Source organism: Xiphias gladius, chromosome 1 (assembly GCF_016859285.1).
Source record: "Xiphias gladius isolate SHS-SW01 ecotype Sanya breed wild chromosome 1, ASM1685928v1, whole genome shotgun sequence".
Classification (NCBI taxonomy): domain Eukaryota; kingdom Metazoa; phylum Chordata; class Actinopteri; order Istiophoriformes; family Xiphiidae; genus Xiphias; species Xiphias gladius.
The window spans coordinates 22,349,139-22,366,833 of record NC_053400.1 but is presented as its reverse complement, the minus strand read 5'-3'; the positions used below and the strand labels follow the sequence as shown (position 1 = coordinate 22,366,833).

The 17,695-nt window shown below is 39.5% G+C and overlaps 1 protein-coding gene across 2 annotated transcripts in view; it reads left to right on the top strand.

Annotated features, from left to right (window-relative positions):
• ankrd11 (ankyrin repeat domain 11) overlaps positions 1–17,695 on the top strand; it is a 97,448-nt gene that overhangs the window by 59,723 nt on the left and 20,030 nt on the right. For both annotated transcript variants that reach the window (XM_040118582.1, XM_040118665.1), the window contains 2 exons: positions 12,377–12,522; positions 16,384–16,516. In XM_040118582.1, coding sequence (XP_039974516.1) covers positions 12,436–12,522; positions 16,384–16,516 — 220 coding nt within the window. In that variant the 5' untranslated portion in view covers positions 12,377–12,435. The remainder of the gene's footprint in view (positions 1–12,376; positions 12,523–16,383; positions 16,517–17,695) is intronic.

The following is a 17,695-nucleotide window of genomic DNA, read 5'->3' as shown; positions in this document are numbered from 1 at the left end:
AATTTTTCTGCGCTTGTCCGAGACATGTGGCATCAACACGGAGCTGTTCGGTTCCTGCACTTGCATGTAAATGCGTGCACATACAAAACACATCCTGAAAATCTTATTCGTAATAGGAATATGCACATGCCCCCATCACTGCCTCATTCTGGCATCAGTTCCCTGCCCCTTCTTTAGGCAGGCACCGCCCTGGCCCTCAGCTGGCTGTGCTCTGCAGTAGCCGGCCTTTCATCCCTCCATCCCTCCATCCTTCCATCCTGCCCTGCCCAGTGATTTATAATTCATCTGGGATCCTGCCTCCCTCCACCCCTCTGCACCAGGACAGCATTACCATTCTGTTTGGTCCCCAGCTACTCTGTACCCGTGTGTGTGTGTGTGTGTGTGTGTGTGTGTGTGTGTGTGTGTGTGTGTGTGTGTGTGTGTGTGTGTGTGTGTGTGTGAGTGTGAGTGTGAGTGTGAGTGTGTGAGTGTGAGTGTGAGAGAGAGGAATGATTACTTGGTTGTTACCGTAGCTGTATGTGTTCATTCTGTTCTGGCTTTGCCTGCGTTGCTCTGTCATTGTAGGGATCGGGTTGCTTGTCTGGCTGTCTGTCTGCTGCTGGTCTCTGCTGTTGGTTCTCCTTCTCCTCTGTCTTCATATGTGCCAAGTCAGCTGCCTGTCCCAACTTCTGGTCTCGTGTAATAACAGAAAGCAGTGCAGCAGAATGTTTAAGAAAACAGAGATGATATATTGGCGGTTCTGTCTCAGAGGGGTCTTCACCAGTACTTCGCCTTTCTTCATAACATGTGACATCTATTCCCACTAGGCTCCAGATATACTTATTCCAGTAGGAGCATTGGTGCACCAGTCCAAATTATGAAAATTAAATAGATCAATATTCAGCACAACACATGTATACTTTTTTCATGTATACCTTTTACTTTGGTCATCAGTCCAAAAACATAGCTGGACATTTCAAGAAATGTACTCTTTTACAGATATTTTTCACACTTTTTCTAAAATTCTAATCGAGAAAATAGTCAGCAGATGACTCCATAATAAAAATAATGGTTGTTGCCATAGTATAAACATTATTATTTGTAGTTCATTGGTATTTTCATATACTCAATCCCGCAGTTAAGTAAGTACAAATACTTCAGTGCATACATACTGTAAAGGCTGCATGTGTCTCCATTTTTTTTTTTTTTTTTTTTTTTTTTTTTTTTAAGAAAAAAGGGTCTTTCCCTTTGTGGCTTTCATTGTCATAAAGACAGTCATCACAAAACAGTTTTTTCCCCCCGTTGTAGCTGTCTTTTTGTTTGGGAGGAACACACAATTTTGATGACGTCTAGCTGTTGAGAGACTGAATGGGTTTATTGTAATTCGTATTGGACAAATACATCCACCAAATGAAGATGTTGTTATATAGTGATTGTTATGCTCATTTTTGTGCCAAAAGGTATGGGTTGAGTCAAATGCTGATAAAACCAAAGCCAACCAAGAAAAGCAACAAAGTGGGATAAGACACAGATTGTAATGAAGCAGACTCAATTATTTGTGTGCATGAAAGACTCAGTGAAGATGTCCTCATTTAACAAAAACAATAGAAGTCCAAAAGAGAAGAAGAGATAACGAATTGGCATCACAAATAGCTAGGCCTGCAACAGACAGATCATATAGCTGCCAAAAACAGTGTTTTGCACATCTGAGGCACCTGTTTTTCTACATGAAACTGGTGTGGCTTTAACCAAAACTTTTATCAGAATTGCATCATGGCTTACAGTCTGCTTCAAAAGTGGGACGCTTTTTAGATGTTGGCAGTTTTTACATCAGTCTCTCTCTCTCTCTCTCTCCCTCTCGCTCTCTCTCTCTCTCTCTGTGTGTGTGTGTGTGTGTGTGTGTGTGTGTGTGTGTGTGTGTGTGTGTGTGTGTGTGTGTGTGTGTGTGTGTGTGTGTGTGTGTGTGTGTGTGTGTGTGTGTGTGTGTGAGAGAGAGAAAGAGACATTATGATGCTCATCTGTGAAAAGGTCATATCCACCCTCTGTGCCCCTCTTCCCTTGCATCTCTCGTTCACTCTGTTCATTATCCATCCAGGCTTTCTCCCTCTGCTCTGCGTTTATTTTTACCTCCTCACGTAATCCTTAATTAATGTAGATCCAGTCACCGTGCCTCACTCTCTACGACCATACACACTTACTTGAACACATACACTAATTCATGTTCTCACAAGCAGGCACACAGCACAAACACATACGATCATTCATCTTCTCTGTCAGTCTTTTGCAGGAGCATAATGATCCAGATCATACACACACACTCGCATCTTAACATGTTGCACACTTTACAATAACAGGCAGATGAAGTGGCCTCATTGCTCAGTGAGCTAAAGCACATACCATATAACCATGGTGTCTGGACTGGGACCCATGACACATGTCATCTCCCTCATTCTCCAGCTGTGCTAAATGGTTCAAAATAAAAATAATCAACAGAACAGGTTTTGCTGACATTTGATTTGTGACCTTTTTTTTTTTTTTTTTTTTTTTTTAAGAGACCACACATTTTAAAGGAAAGATGAATAAATATGTCTTTAACTTATCGATATTGATTTAAAAACAAACCAAAAAAAAACCACCAGCACTGTTGGAACACAAACTAAATTATGGAGGGATAAATTGTTGGCCCCCTATATATATATTTTTTTATATATTAAAGCTTAATGTGGAGCAAGAGAGTTTGTTTCTTACTGTCCAGAATGATTTCCTCTCCTCTGTTACTTTCAGTCACAGCAGATTAATTTTTTCTACACTGGTCAACAGAAATAAATCCTTTTTAACTTAAAAATGAAAAAGACCCACATTCTTTAATTGACGTCATCAGTATGATTAGTCTAAGACCCTGAATGCAAATGGCTACAAATGCTGTATGAGGAATGGGACAGCACTTCAGGCTGTGGTGTTAACCTCTGGTGCAAGCTCTGATGGTTTAAATTAGATCTAGCTGTACTACACTCATGTTGGTTTTCTGTGTGTATGAATATGACTTGCGAGATGCATCGTCTTCTATTACTGTTTAATTTGAATAAGTATTTGTTATGTTTTCTGTCCTCAGTCAATATCAGTGTTGTTACTCCAGCTCCGTGATAAATATTGTGTTTCTTTTTGTATGGAATATGTTGCACTGCAGTTAGATTTGTCTTGACCACCTATCTGCAGATGATTGGTCAGCTACTTACAGAGTTGAGTGTTTTAATTTTGTCTACACAATTCTGGTTATCAGATCTAGTTTTTATTGAATCTTGCCTCTACCACTTATTTTACTGGAATGTAACTGAAAGCTTATGTGACATTCCCTGCTCAGGAATAGGAGAATGATTTGATCTGTATTCAAGGCATAAGTAGTACCTATACAAAGTTTTATGTTCCCATAATAACTATTTCTGCAGTGTTATAATCTGTCTTGATTTTTTGTTTGCTTATTACTCTTTACTGGAGATGTATTTTTTTATCCAGACACTCCCATAATGTGAGAAATGCGGCACAGCTTTGTTGTATAGTGTAGGATTCTTTAATTACCACGTTTACATTTGATGTACTAGCCACAACATGAACCTGTCACAAATCTTCTGATAGTGCTTCTAAATTATTATTTTAACTATATTTTAACCTGCAATATAAATATGTTGTCTGTTTCTGTGAGACATCTGCAACACATTAAATGATTTATTGTCTTACATTCCTGCCATGCTGGAACAAAATGTTTCATCATGTATGAGATATTTTTCATTGCAGTAGGTTTTCCTACTTCTGGTGTTATGTTTAACAAATTCTTACTAATCAGCATCAGCATGTGTCTTTATCTCTTGGTAAAACTAAATCAGCCACAGTGCACTCTACCTGGTAGCCGAATTGGCCTAAATGATTATTATAAATAAACATATAAAGCTAGTATTTGCAGAATAACATTTTGAAATATGTCAGATCTGATACTTAGCATAAAAAGTATGGTAGAAATGTTACAGCTGTTTAGATTTAAAAGCCTGGATGACTGAAAGACTACATGGCATCAGTTACTGTAAATTAGTTTGTCTTGGTGACAAAATATTCAGTACTCATGCTAGCTCTTAAAAATATCTGTACAGAACTGTTTGTGTCTTGGGATCTGGATTCAGTGAGCTGCTCAGTGTGGGTGTAACTTTAGGGAAAGGCTGTCAGTGGCTAGACATCTAGTTGCTTCGTACTTGCTGCCCCACACACACATAAACATACACACATAGCAGATTTACATTAGCTTGTGCCAGTTTCTCAAACAATTGGAATCCCTTTAGTCACCCTTTAAAGAATATAGTCTGGTAACTGTGACACCTTCAAAATAGATTCTTGTTATTTTGGTGCATATTCTACTGAACATGCTGCTGTTCTTTTCACAAGTATTGCTTGACAACCACTCAGTCAGGAGGTTGGGCATGTGAAAATAAGGCCAGGCTGTCCAGATAATTGGAGCAGATGATAATGTGGCTTAAGCTAATGTTTGAGGTTCCACTTTGTTGTTGTTGTTGTTGTTTTTTTAGTTTTTTTTTTTAGTTGTGTCTGTAGTAGTGTTGGTTGTTTTGCAATCTCTTATTGATTATATTGCTACATGGTGTGTTCAATACAAACAGTTTTAATGGTTTCAGGAATAGTTTTACTGCACCACATCTCATGCAAAGTGACTCTATACAACGGTGCACTCCTGGGTAGTATCTGTGTTAGAAATGACATTTGTCACCACATAGGACTCTGTGAATGAGAGAAACAGCTCTGTTTGATCACACAGTGATCCAAAGGTCAGAAAGCGACTGAATCCTCATTGCTTGAGGTTGATATGCAGAGGCACTCTTCTATCAATAGGTTCCCTCTCTTCGTTCACGGCTCTTTCACTAGCTTCTCTGATAGGCCTGCATCTGTCTCATCCTTGAGTTGCTAGGCAACAGGCTTTCCGTGTGTGTGCGTGTGTGTGCGCTGACACGTTGCTGTGGCAATGTCAGCCTTTTGCCTGTGAGAGGGGAGAGAGAGATATATTGAGAATAGAAAGAAAGGCAGATGAGAGAGAAGTACTCAGAGAGGAGAGGGGAAATAAATGAGAATGAGCCAGAGCACTGCTGAAGCTGTGGAATTGGAGAGGAGAGAGCCAAAAAGCACTAAATTGTCTCTGGCCTTTCCTGTAGCCTTGCTGCATATATATATATATACAGGCCTGCAACTATCCTAGCGAGGTCACTGGCGCAGGCAGGCAGGCAGGCAGGCAGGCAGGCAGGCAGGCAGGCAGGCAGGCAGGCAGGCAGGCAGGCAGGCAGGCAGGCAGGCAGTGAACTGTTATTGGATGGAACAGAGAGGTGTAAGGGAGAATGAACGTGCTCAGAATAGGAAATCTGACCAAGTGATTAGATTCCTCCCCACAACTCACTCCTCTATTGCTCTCTGTCTCTCTCTACTCCTAGAGCCTTATGGATAATAGAACTACTCCTACTCACTCACATTTCAAATATATTTTGTCACTTGCAGATGCCCTTGTGTATCACCTGCTGCTGATATCAACATTTAAGCACGAGGAACCTTTTTAAGTAGGAAAAGAAATGAAAGATTGAGATTTAATACTGTTTTATTTAACCCAAAAACTTTTGCTTTGCTGAAATACAAACTAAATCTTGTGTATTGAGTATGTAAGCTAGCATACTAAACCCATATATTTTCCAAAAACAAACTGAAAAGTCATGTAGACCCTTGGTCTCCACCCTCAAGAAGCACAGAGAATCACTGTTCTTTGATACAACATAATGCCCAAAGTAATTCTTCTCCTTTTTTATTCCTTTTGTAAGCGCACATTTCTATTCTAGCATAATGCGTCTTTCCTTGCAGTGCTTGTGTAATGTATGTGTTAACACGTTTGTGTGTTTGCGTTCATGTGTTGGTCTCTTCTTTCCCTACACAGGTTTATAATGAAGTGAATAGGCCCAGGTCAGGGACTGAGCAACCAAGCCTGGCTATGGTTGCCAGGATACAGCAGCTGAGCCAGGCTGGCTTTATTTACACACCAAACAGGGTAGCTAGCTGCTTCTGCTGCTGTCCTTCCTGGGACCATTCTCCTGCGTGACATGTCAATAGACTGCCATGGGCGCTGCAGGGTACACACATGCACAAACTACGACTGGATGATATGGTATAATTTTACTATCAAAATAACCAACAGACTTTATTTTAATATATATTGGGGTTGTTGTTAATATATGTAAAATGATCTGTCTGAGCCGGGCTCAGACTACATGAGTTTTGGGCTGATTTATCCCCGATTCACCCCTCCCAACAATTGGAGGAGAAATCTGGTCTTTGACCTTGGTCGGTACAGATGTTGGGCCCAGATTATCTGGTGATGTGAGGGGTTTACAGATCCAGTCTTAAACCTCCGAAACTGATATTATTGGGGCTGCCCCGATGAGTCTGCAAGCAAACATGTTTGATATTAAGGAGTTAAAATCAGGATGACGATGCTTATGATTATGCCAGTACTTCACAGCGACAAACACAGCAGCTGTTGCATAGAGTCACTACATTTGCTGCCTCAGTTTTGGAACATGTTGATACTTTTTTCACAATAGTGTCAGTGGTTTATTTTCACTATAACAGCACAATTGTACATTGCAAAACTGGATAATTTAGCTTTTTAGCTAGCTACCTAAACATTAGCGTTACAAGCTAACGTTAGTCCCAGAGCAGCTGACAGTGTTCCCAAGCAAACAGTAAACCTTCTAGCCTTTGAGACTAACATTAGCTATCATACTACTGTTGACAGCTATTAAAACTGACAGTTACAATCTCACCCCCAGTTCTCGCTGAAGAATGGCCAACCTGTGCTTACCGCATCTCCCGAACCATTTTCTCATCTAGATTCTTTTAGCCTTCTGCTTTTGTTTTTTCTCACTGCAAAGTATTACTAATGTTAGAACAAGTTTTTGCTCTACAGTCTCCACTTTGTTTACATTTGCTTCCCCATGAGATCATGTGAGGTGGTGCATTGCTCCCTGTATGCTCCCTTTGGCACGATAACCTTAATAATATCCTGTAGTGTGTGATGTGGCATTATTTTTAAATCTTGTACCGTGTGCATGTTTGAGATTGGAGAGAAGAACATCTGTGAACTTTATCCTTATGTGCATGAAGCAACCGGATTTCAAAATTGGTTCAAAATAGGATTTTAAAGCCTTGTAGTCTGAGCCTTGCTTTAATTGATATATCGTGTGTGTGTGTGTGTGTGTGTGTGTGTGTGTGTGTGTGTGTGTGTGTGTGTGTGTGTGTGTGTGTGTGTGAGATATAACATAAGAATAGGTCAAACTGGACTTGTTCAGCTGGCATTTGCTGGTATTTCTTAAATAATAACTTAATAAAAAATAGCATCTTAGCCCTCACAAACACAGAGAGGCTTTGTCTTAGTACTCACAAGTAACCCATCAGGGTTTTTTTGTTTTTTCTGTTGGTTTTTTTTTAAGTGTTGGCAAGGTAGCTTGATGACATGTGTACTGGTGAGAAATCTCAGTTTGAAATGAGAGGTTAGGCTAAAAATTCCTTTTGGACCACTACATTTGATGTGAATGTGTAATCAGAATGAGGATGACTGAGGGAAGAAGTGGTACACAGCAACGGATGACACTTGATCATTGAAAGCACGGTCTGGACACCATCTAACTAAAATCACATTGGCATTCTAGTTGGAGGTTTGAAGTAAAGATGGGTAATGCAGAGACATGTATTCAAGTTGCACTCAAGACTTCAGGTTTGACTTGCAACTCTTTTTTATTAACTTAAGACTTGATCCAAATTTTTAAATACTGGCAGATAAACCATAAGTCCTTCAAAAAGAGAAAAGGCACTGTGAGAAGTTGTATTTTTTACCACCTTCCCTAATCATCTAACTTATCATAGTGTTTAATGCTGGGTGATGTGTGATCAAAGCACAACAAGCTGTGTCAGTATATATAGTTGGTATGTATTTCAAGCCTCTGGTTTAAGGGACTTGAAAGTCCTTGGTATAAGCAGAACCTTGTTTGGTTGGAATGTGAAAAAATTACACCTATCAACATTTGCTTTTGAATGCCCCTGTGTTTTTAGCTGTTAGTAATAGCCATAATATGAGATGTGTTGGATGCTCATTAACTCGGTTAAAACAGTGTTTCAGCGTAAGTTTGATTTTTCTATCACAAGTATCTTTTTTTTCCCCTCAGACAGGTAATTATGTAATTAAGAGATAGGTGCACTTGCATTATTTGTCGAAACTTCTTTCTAAGTAACTGTTGTAAACTTTTTACAAGATACACTTAAAATTTACATACTTAAAAAGAATGTTGGTGTATTAATAGCTCAGTTCTTTTGCAGGCTTCAAATTAATTTTGACTGTGTTGCTGTAGCAGGGTGATGACTTTCCAAAGGAAAGACGATTTGTAAGCCATAGCATATCTTTTAACCAACACCGAGATATAAGTTGACTGACTGCTGTTGATTTGTATCTGATATAGGCAATAGGCAATGAATAGGCAGACAGAGAAAACATGCCCATCCCTGTATGCAGCTGCTGTGTTGTTCAGCTGTCAGTGTGGAAAATTTTAGGTGTGTTTTTGTGTGTACAATGAGAGTCATGAGTTAGGAGTGGCATGGGGTTGGAGCTAACAACTGCTTTTCATCTCTGCACCTGCACCTCCATTTTTTCTCAGCTGTGTGTGTGTGTTAACATCGTTATGTTTTCCCAGTTCTGTATTGTGTTTCCCTATATATAATCAAGAGTGCATGTTGTAGCAGAATTTCTTGCATTGCCCTTTCATGAAGACACAGTAGGCCTTACGTGGTGGACTGACTCACTTTAATAAATGTAGCATGTATGTATGCATCCGAGCTAGGAACACTGCAACATTAAATTATTTTTAATATAACATTAATGTTGACATATGAAAAGGACGAAATAATATACTGTCCCATGCTTTAAAAGGAATTTAAATCCATGCATGCAATCTGCATGCACTATTAATAGACATGGCTGCATTTATACCTATTCATATATTTTATAAGGACTGACATTGTGTATTTGAATCTGCTTTGGGGGCCACTACTAGTTAGCAAGGCTACTAGTAGTTGGCTGGAAACATGACATTTCGTACCTAAACCAGTTTAACTGGAGAAATAATTTGTTCTTAATCACAAGGACAGTGCTAATTTTGCATTACAGTTTCACTGGTTGTAAAATTGTTTAGACAAAAACAAGGTAATTTAGATTTCAGCTTGTAGATTTTCATATCACTACCCGCTGTCAGTCTTGAAGTCGACCTTAATGTTACGTTTCCCAAATCAAGTAAGCTTGTACTATGACATACCGATGTAAGTGTGCTTTTCTTGTGTGTTGGTGCATCTGTGAATGTGCACACAGTATGCTGCAATATGCTGAAGTGTTGGCCTCTATCTGACCGCAGAGGGAGTGGCTCAGGCGATAGAGAGGATGCTACAGGAGGATGGAGAGAGAGAGAGTGGGACATAGGAGAGGGGGACATAGAATGTGTGTGTGTGTTTGTGTGTGTGTTTTTATGCAAGGGGGGGAGAGGGGATGGAGGGTAGTCCTGGCAGGTCCTGTCCTTCATTTAGAAGAGATTGCTTCTCTGGCTCACCTCCCACCAACTCCTTTCTGCAGTCATAATCTCCATGGCCAAGTTTAACTTGATTGACGTCACACATAAAACATTAAAACTCAACAGGGCTGCTCCTCTGTCTTTTTTCTGGTGTCAGGGCACGAGTATTAGGAGATGCAATGTTCAGCAGACAGTAGTCAGTGAGTCATTCATATCTTAAACCTGAATACCGTGTTTGAATATTTATCTGAAGTTGATTTAATTTCTCTCTAAAATAAGTATTTTTATCGACATGTTATTTCTACACATTGTATCTAGTAGTTAATCTTAAATTTTTTTTATGCATTATTATAAATCTCCCCACAAGTTCCTTTCTAGCATGAAACTCAAATTATAGTCAGTTTCTTTTTTTTGTTTTGTTTTTATGGTGGATGCTGGCCTAGAAAGTTGACCACCACTTCTACTCACCACCACTACATAGAACATTGTGAGCCACCAGTTATATTGCTAAATATGTGTATATATAAACCCAACTTAGCAAGAGCCTGGCGATAGCTTTAAAAGTGGTTGCCAAGCTAGCAACTTTTGGTTTTCATTAGACATTAGCATCTAAAGGAACAAATTAAATTTGGTAGACGATCTTCTTTGCTCTTGTTGAAAAGAAGTTTATATAGAGGTGTACCTGCAATGACAACCAAAACAGACTTTTGTATCATGTAAAATATGTTGACAGTTTTATCATTAAAGGGTTATATAGGTGCTCAAAAGCGCCTCTCTCACTCTATTTTTAAGTGTCATAAATTTGGTTTAATGGTGTTACATTTTTCCAGCCTTATTGGTTATATTCATAATCCAAAGCATGGTGTCTATTCTGTTCCTCCTTTAGTGCGTTCAAGATTTTTGCACCTTTTAGCTGCCTCCTGCTCTTTTTGTTCTAACGCCACACAAACTTGTTTACAGTGGTTTAAAATTTGAAAATGAAAGTTCTGAAGAAGAACTCATGATGAGATGCAGTGCTGCTTGACAGCATCACAAAAAATTATATTCTTTTCTATTGTATCAAAAAGAAATCTTTGCATGTAAAAATTGGTTAAAATACCCACACACTCATGTACACACAAATGCACATATGGAATTAATCAACTATTTAGTGGCAACAGCAACTCGCTGAGTGAAACGCACACACTCAGAAACACACTGTTAGCAGATGTTATGTATCTTTTGATTAGGATGGAATTAAAAAGGAAATGAGGCCTGTGGTTTTGAACAGGGTTTCTTCTCCATGTGTGTACCTTTGTGTGACTGCTTGCAAACATTATTTTCCTGTATTTTGCATTTCAGCGAAATACAGGACAAAATACAAATATAGTTGCTATAACCGCTCATCATAGTAGTCCCAGAATAATGCAGAGATTATTGTTCTAGAAGCCCAGCTGACCCAGTTTGAGATGTGGGTGTTTCTGCAAGGTTTGTTGTTTTCTGAGCGTAGTTGACCTTCCTGCCACTTTGTTTGGTGTGGTGAGAGGTGGGAGTTTAGGAGACATTGAAGTGAGTACCTAGCAGTAGCAAAGCGGGAGTTACAATGAGCCATAGGAGAGAGGAAGGGGGCTGTGGTTTGCTTTGTCTCTCATGTCTCTCTTTCCATACACCAGTAAAAGGGGAGCAGTACATCCTCTGTAGTTGTGTGCCTCTCTGGTTGGCTGGCTGGCTGTCTTGACTTGACTGACTTGACTGGAGGGATATAAATAGCAGTCTTTGAGTAGGATAACTGCGGAGGGAAAGGAAGGAGGCTGGGGGAGGGGCAGGGAGATGGAAGTGGCGCCAGGCAAGATAGGAGTGCCAGTGTCTCGAAGTAGAGGAAAAAATAAGGTAGCCATGGTCTAATCTGTTCACTCACTCAGTCAGTCACAAGGATGATCATACGTGGATGCGCTCAGAAGGGAAAGTGCATTACAGAGGGGAGAATTGAGGGATGGAATGTATGATTAATTCATGTCCCTGTGAAACTGAGGGCCTCTCTTCATGAAAGAAGGCCGTGGATAGTAATGCACATATTGTTGTTGTGTATATGCACAGAAGACAAAGTTAACTCTCTGTTCTATACATTCATGATAAAAACCAATCACTTTTACCTAGTAGATTTAGAGTAGTTGCTGTAAGGAGGCTATTGTCCAACCTCTTAACTGACTATAGTAGGGATGCCATGAATTAGGGCAATGTAAAGCCCACAATTACAAGGGGTGGCTTCTATGATGGTAAGGAGCTGTTTTGGTTTTTGTTGAGACGTGCCAGTCACGTTCCTAATGACATTCCTCAGCTGTTCCTAGCTTACTCAGTACCTCAAAACATTGGTTATGCAATATCTTACATGGTCTTTCCTGTTGTCATTCCTAAATTCCAGTACATCAATGCTTTAGTGTGGTATAACTGATATGAATGGTGTTCTTTTTGCTTTAAAACTACCAGATATTACCAAGTATGTTTTAAGTTATTTGTGCAGACATTGCTTGTTCTTTGGGGTTCAGCCACAGATAAGCTTTTATCCTGCTACGGCTATATCCCATTCTGCTGTCCTCCCTCTCAACTGCTCTTCTGCCAGACCAGGGGTGTAATGGTTGAAAATAGAGTGCTTGATGTACCGCTAATGGCTGCATTTTCTGGCAGAATGTAAATGTGTTTTCAAAGAAACGTAGTGGCAAGGTGCTAACCTTCCCCATTATCTCTTTTTTTTTTTTTCTTTCTCTTTGTTCCAGACTGTTGATGACGATGCAATGGCAGCGTGAATGAAGCTTGGCGTGGGGAGAGCTGAACGATGCCCAAAGGTGGGGGTTCTAAAACCCCCCAGCTGGACCACTTCCCACTCAACACCGACATGGTGGAAAAGCAGGGTGGGAAGAAGGTAAGGCTGAAAAAAACGTACACACACAATACTCAATAACCAAATGTCTGTATATAGCATACAATCACAGTTTCAGTTTTTTTTGTGTCTTGAAACCTTTCACTAAACCCCCTACATCTGATTAGTAATTAAAAAACCTTGGAAAGCCTTACAGACCAGACAGAACGTTGGCTAAAATAAAGAGGGAAATTTGGTTTTGGAATGGTTGGCAGCCCATCCTTTAACTGGAAAGCCTGGGTACATGCCCTACGATGGAAAGTATCTGCCCCTTAAGTGTCTTTCAGCATGATACTGGAATTTCTACCAGTTTCAGCAATGGTGTTCTGAGGTTGATTCTGATCTCCGACCTCTCTGTGGAGTAGGAAGGCATTATAAGTTAAGTTAGCAGTTTCCCATTGTCTGTGATGTCATCTGTGTCAATGAGGTGACATTTTGTACTTGGGCTTGGATTTGCCCCTCAATGTAAGTCCAGCTATTATTACGAAGGTGGAAGGTCCAAAAACAATGACACTTGAGCAAACCTATTGTCAAATGTGAATTTTTATAAAAGTAACCAAAATTCAAGCCTAAATCTTTCTCAGGTCAGTCATCTACTATTTAGGTAATATCACCTGGCACCAAAGGTGAGGTAATGTCGCCTGGCACCAAGACCAGCTAACAGCAAATGATAGCAGTCATGTGGTAGCCAAGCTTAAACCTACACCCTGTGTAATTTACTTAACAGATGGGGAGGCACCAAAAATTGTTTGTTATCGATTTTAATACTGATTAAGAACATACCCAGGTACCAAGAACGAGCTGGATGTTGTGTCTGCCTTGTATTATTTACACTTTGTGGGGGCTTTTTCTTTACTCTGATTCGTGTGATGTATTTACCAATGATGACCATATGAAGGCAAATTCCTAGTAATTAAAGTGTAGTTACCTCATATTTACCAACTCTTCCAGGTCCAACCTTATGGCACACTTACACAATGGACTATTGCATAATGGATTGTTGGATACCGATAAACACTGTTTGTGTCCTTGAAATTCAGGCAAAAAGGCTGCATTTCTCAGCCACATTCAAAAGTACCTATACCCTTGTTGACCTATTAAGACATATTCGGCCTTGAAACACAATTTATGAAGGAAGTGTCTTTTTTAGTTTGACAGAGGTACAGTCATGTTGTTTGTAGTGGAACAAAGTGGCGCAGCTTGATGATGTCATGGTGCGTGCCAACTGTTAAGCTATCGGCAGCAGCACCAAGAGGCAAAGAGAGGAGAGGTACTGCTTATGCAGGCATGGATTTACAGCCCTCTGCAAAGGATTGCATCAGACTCTGACATGGAGGAAGGGAGGGAGGGAATGAAGCGCACAAGGGTGGGTGGAAAACAGACTGAGACGAAAAGAGCAGCCATTGCTAGGAGACCACCAAACAGGGCGTCTTATGAAGGCAGATCTAACGAAAGTTGCTCGATGTCAAAGCTTTCTTTAAATTTAATTCAGCAAAAAACAACCCAGTTTAACTTTAGAGATAATCTTTTTGGTATTTTGACCTTTTTCTACCAATGCAATTGGTACTAAGTAGAACCAAGTTCCAAATTGACTGTTGTATGTTTTTTTCTTCTCTTAAAGAAATCACTTCCTCACATCTCAGTTTCCTCCGCTTAGATTTACTGTAGCTTTTGCACATGCCACATGTGTGCATCAAGCTCTTGTGTGAATTGTGGGTTCTCTTGTAAAAGCCTTTGTGTAGGTGAGCAGAGATACAGACAGAGAGAGAAAGGGAGAGAGAGAGAGAGATTAGCTAACTGTAGCTGACACTGTTTGTCTCTACTGTACCATGACATCATAGTCTTATGACTGGGGCAGGGCAGGGGGAGGAGTTCAAAGAGTCCACACATAATGGAAAACCTGCCCTGAGGATAGAAAGAGATGGGTTGGGGACAGAAGGCAGGACTGAGAAATTAAGTGAAATAAAAAGTGAGCCTGTGTACATTACATCTGGTCTGCTCCTGCATCTCCATTAGGAGACCTTATACTCTCTGTACATGAAGCATAATGATCACACACATCTTGACCTTACATCAAAATACTTACATTGTTTGTACGCTTACATGTTTTATGACCATTTATTTAGGATTGAGCGATTCGGGGGGGAAAAAAACATCAGTGATTCACAATGGACTGAATCCATCACTGGTGCCAATTCCCTTGTCATTGAGAGCTTAACCTGATAATGTAGTCACTACCTGAAATACACCTGTATCACTACTGAATTTAAGGGGGATATATTTCATTCACACATAACCAATAATGTTATTGTAAAAGGCGCAACACTATTTTTACATAACAAAAACTTTCTAGTTGTTATTGATTTTAAAAACATTCTAACATTCTTAAACATTTTTCTATTTTATTGCGCCCACCAGTTCTGTGGTCTAGAGACAACACAAATTTTGGGATTGATAAATACAGAGCTGCTTTCTGTGTGATACACTTCTTTATCACTGGCGTTACTGTTGTAAAGCTGGCTGACTCCATAATACTCCATGTTACTTCAATTTGTACTATACATGTTTGCCCATATGTATTTACTCTCATTTTGAAATTCAGTTGTTCCTAACAAATCCTGGCAGTTTTTATGCAACTGGAATGTATGTAAAGTATGGGTGTTTTTATGTTGTTGTTTTTTTTGTTTGTTTGTTTTTTTTTTCCCCATTTTTCCCCATACATACCTAGTCCCAGAGTCTATTCCGCTTCTTTCTTCTTTTTTTTTCAAAACAAATTCTTTGCTTACTCCTTAATGATACATATATACACTCCACAATTACCATAAATGTTTAAATTAAAGCTACTAAAAGCATGTTAAATTGGTTTAATATGAATAGCTTTGCAAGAAGAAAACCTGATTACAGCTGCTTTTTGATAGGGAGTGTAGTGTTGTGTCCTACAGTGTTTTATATGTTAGTGTTCTATTCACTCAGTGTGGCTCTGCTTGCATTTTTCATTCATGCTCCTGTTCTTTAATTCAATTAAACTTCTGGCTTCTATCTGAAAGTTTTGTTTGTTTGTTTGTTTGTTTTTGATCCATGGTTTACTGCCTCCTTACTCTATCGAGAAGTAATAATGAACCGTTTCTAGTTAAAGCTTTGAATATTCTATGCTTATTTTGTCTGACTAACAATCTGAAGATATAGCATTGAGCTCTAGTAATTTATGATATGCATTTTTGTACATAAATTATATAGACCAAGCAATTAATTAATTGTTAAAAATTGATGGAGTAGTTGATAATAAAATAATTGTAAATTGCAATCCTACAAGAAACGAATATACACAGCTTTAGAAATCTTCCTATTTTTCAATTCCAACTGATGTAAAGCTGCTAGTCAGGATAAGCAAGTCACTAGCACTATCAGATCCCAGTACAACAAAGAAACACATTGAACAAACACATAAGTATTTACATCTGCTGATAGCACATACACTTAGGCTTGTGATTGTTTCCAGCAGCTGTAGACCACAAAGCTGAGTCGGCGTCAGCACAGCCTTCTCTCCCTTCTCTTGGCTCTTTGTGCTCTGGCCAGGGAGCTAGGAATGTAGGAGGAAACTCCATTGAAAAGTTTTACTTTGGAAAGCCCATAATGGCAAGAAGAGTCGGGGCAGAGAACAGCACTGAATACAGGAGGAGGCTGCTGGATCCACAGCTAGCTCATACGTGTCTGTCTCATTTTAACTTCTCATAGTTTTAATAGAGAAAAAAAGTAAATATTGTTTAAATTACAGTGCTATTTATTAATTCTGATCAAAGCTATTTTACCTCTTAAACATGTTGCTTTTATTGTTCTTCATTTTCTGATTTGTCTCCTTCACAGGATAAAGTGTTGTCAAACAAGACTCCCAAATTGGATCGCAGTGATGGGGTCAAAGAGATGAAAGAAAAGGCCCCTAAAAGGAAGCTGCCCTTCACTGCTGGAGCTAATGGAGACCAGAAAGATTCTGACTCAGGTAAGAGAATATTGGGATGCATTTCCTTGTGTGTTTTGACATCTCCTCCATGTGACTTTGAAGTGGGAATCAAAAAGGAATAGGAATTATTGCATCACATCCTCTAAAGCTGGCAGGAAGTAGTCAGCCATGCTCTGTAATAGGGGGGTGGGGCTTTGTGAAGTGAAAGGCTTCTCAGCTGTAGCTTCAAGTCGGCTGTGTCTGTGGCAGAACCAAGGAGTTTGTTCCTACAATCACAGTCAGAAAGGAGAGGAAGACCACACAAAATCATGATCCAATTAAGTGGGGATTTGTATAACGTAAAGGCCTGACCAGGTCTGGCTTTGGTAAGGCTCTGGCTTTGTGTTTTCTTTAATTAGGGAGAGAAGGGCTACTGCTCACGCTTGTTTGACTTTGGGCTTTAAGGGTTCAGGATTTAGTTTGTTGATAATGGTCCAACTCAGAGGCTTTGGTAACAGCCTTCATCATCAGCATTGGCTGAGTTGCTACATTGGTTTATGTTCTGCAATTAGACTTGAAAAAGGCTTTCGGCTCCAGGCAGGAGCGGTAAGCTAAAAGTGTGCGTGTTGCAACAGATGACTTATGGTTTGGGGTCAAGTTTAGTAAGATTGGACATGTATTTTGTAGACATGTCAGCTTGTGTGTAATTACTGTGTAGCTCAAGGGAAATATGAGTAAATGAAATGTTTGATTGAAAAGCTCTAACTTGCTTCCTCATTATTTGTTTGATTGGCACTATTGAATCCCTGTAGTGTTTGTGTGCATGTCGTTGCTTTTAGCATGCTTACACCTACATTGCAAGATTATTCAGTGTACTGTTTCTTCAGGAAGAGTGTACGCATGTTGTGTATCATCATTATCATTATTATTATTATTATTATTTTATTCTCATTAGCTGGTTTCATATTATTTACCTGTTGGCTTTCTTAGGCTGCTTCTCGTAGCTTCTCCAAGAAAGAGGTCAACCCCACCCCCATCAGTTAGGGTAGGTGTGAAGTCTCATCTCCGGAACAATAGCAGGACAGTCTGTTAGTATGCTAATAGTTTGATCTGTTATTGGAATGGACTATACGGTCTTTCAACCCTTGACTCTCAACGTGTTCTGAACAGAACTGTCTCTTAATAGTTTCTTATATTTACAAACCATAGAAGCCTGGAAGTTAGCCTGGCTCTTGCCAT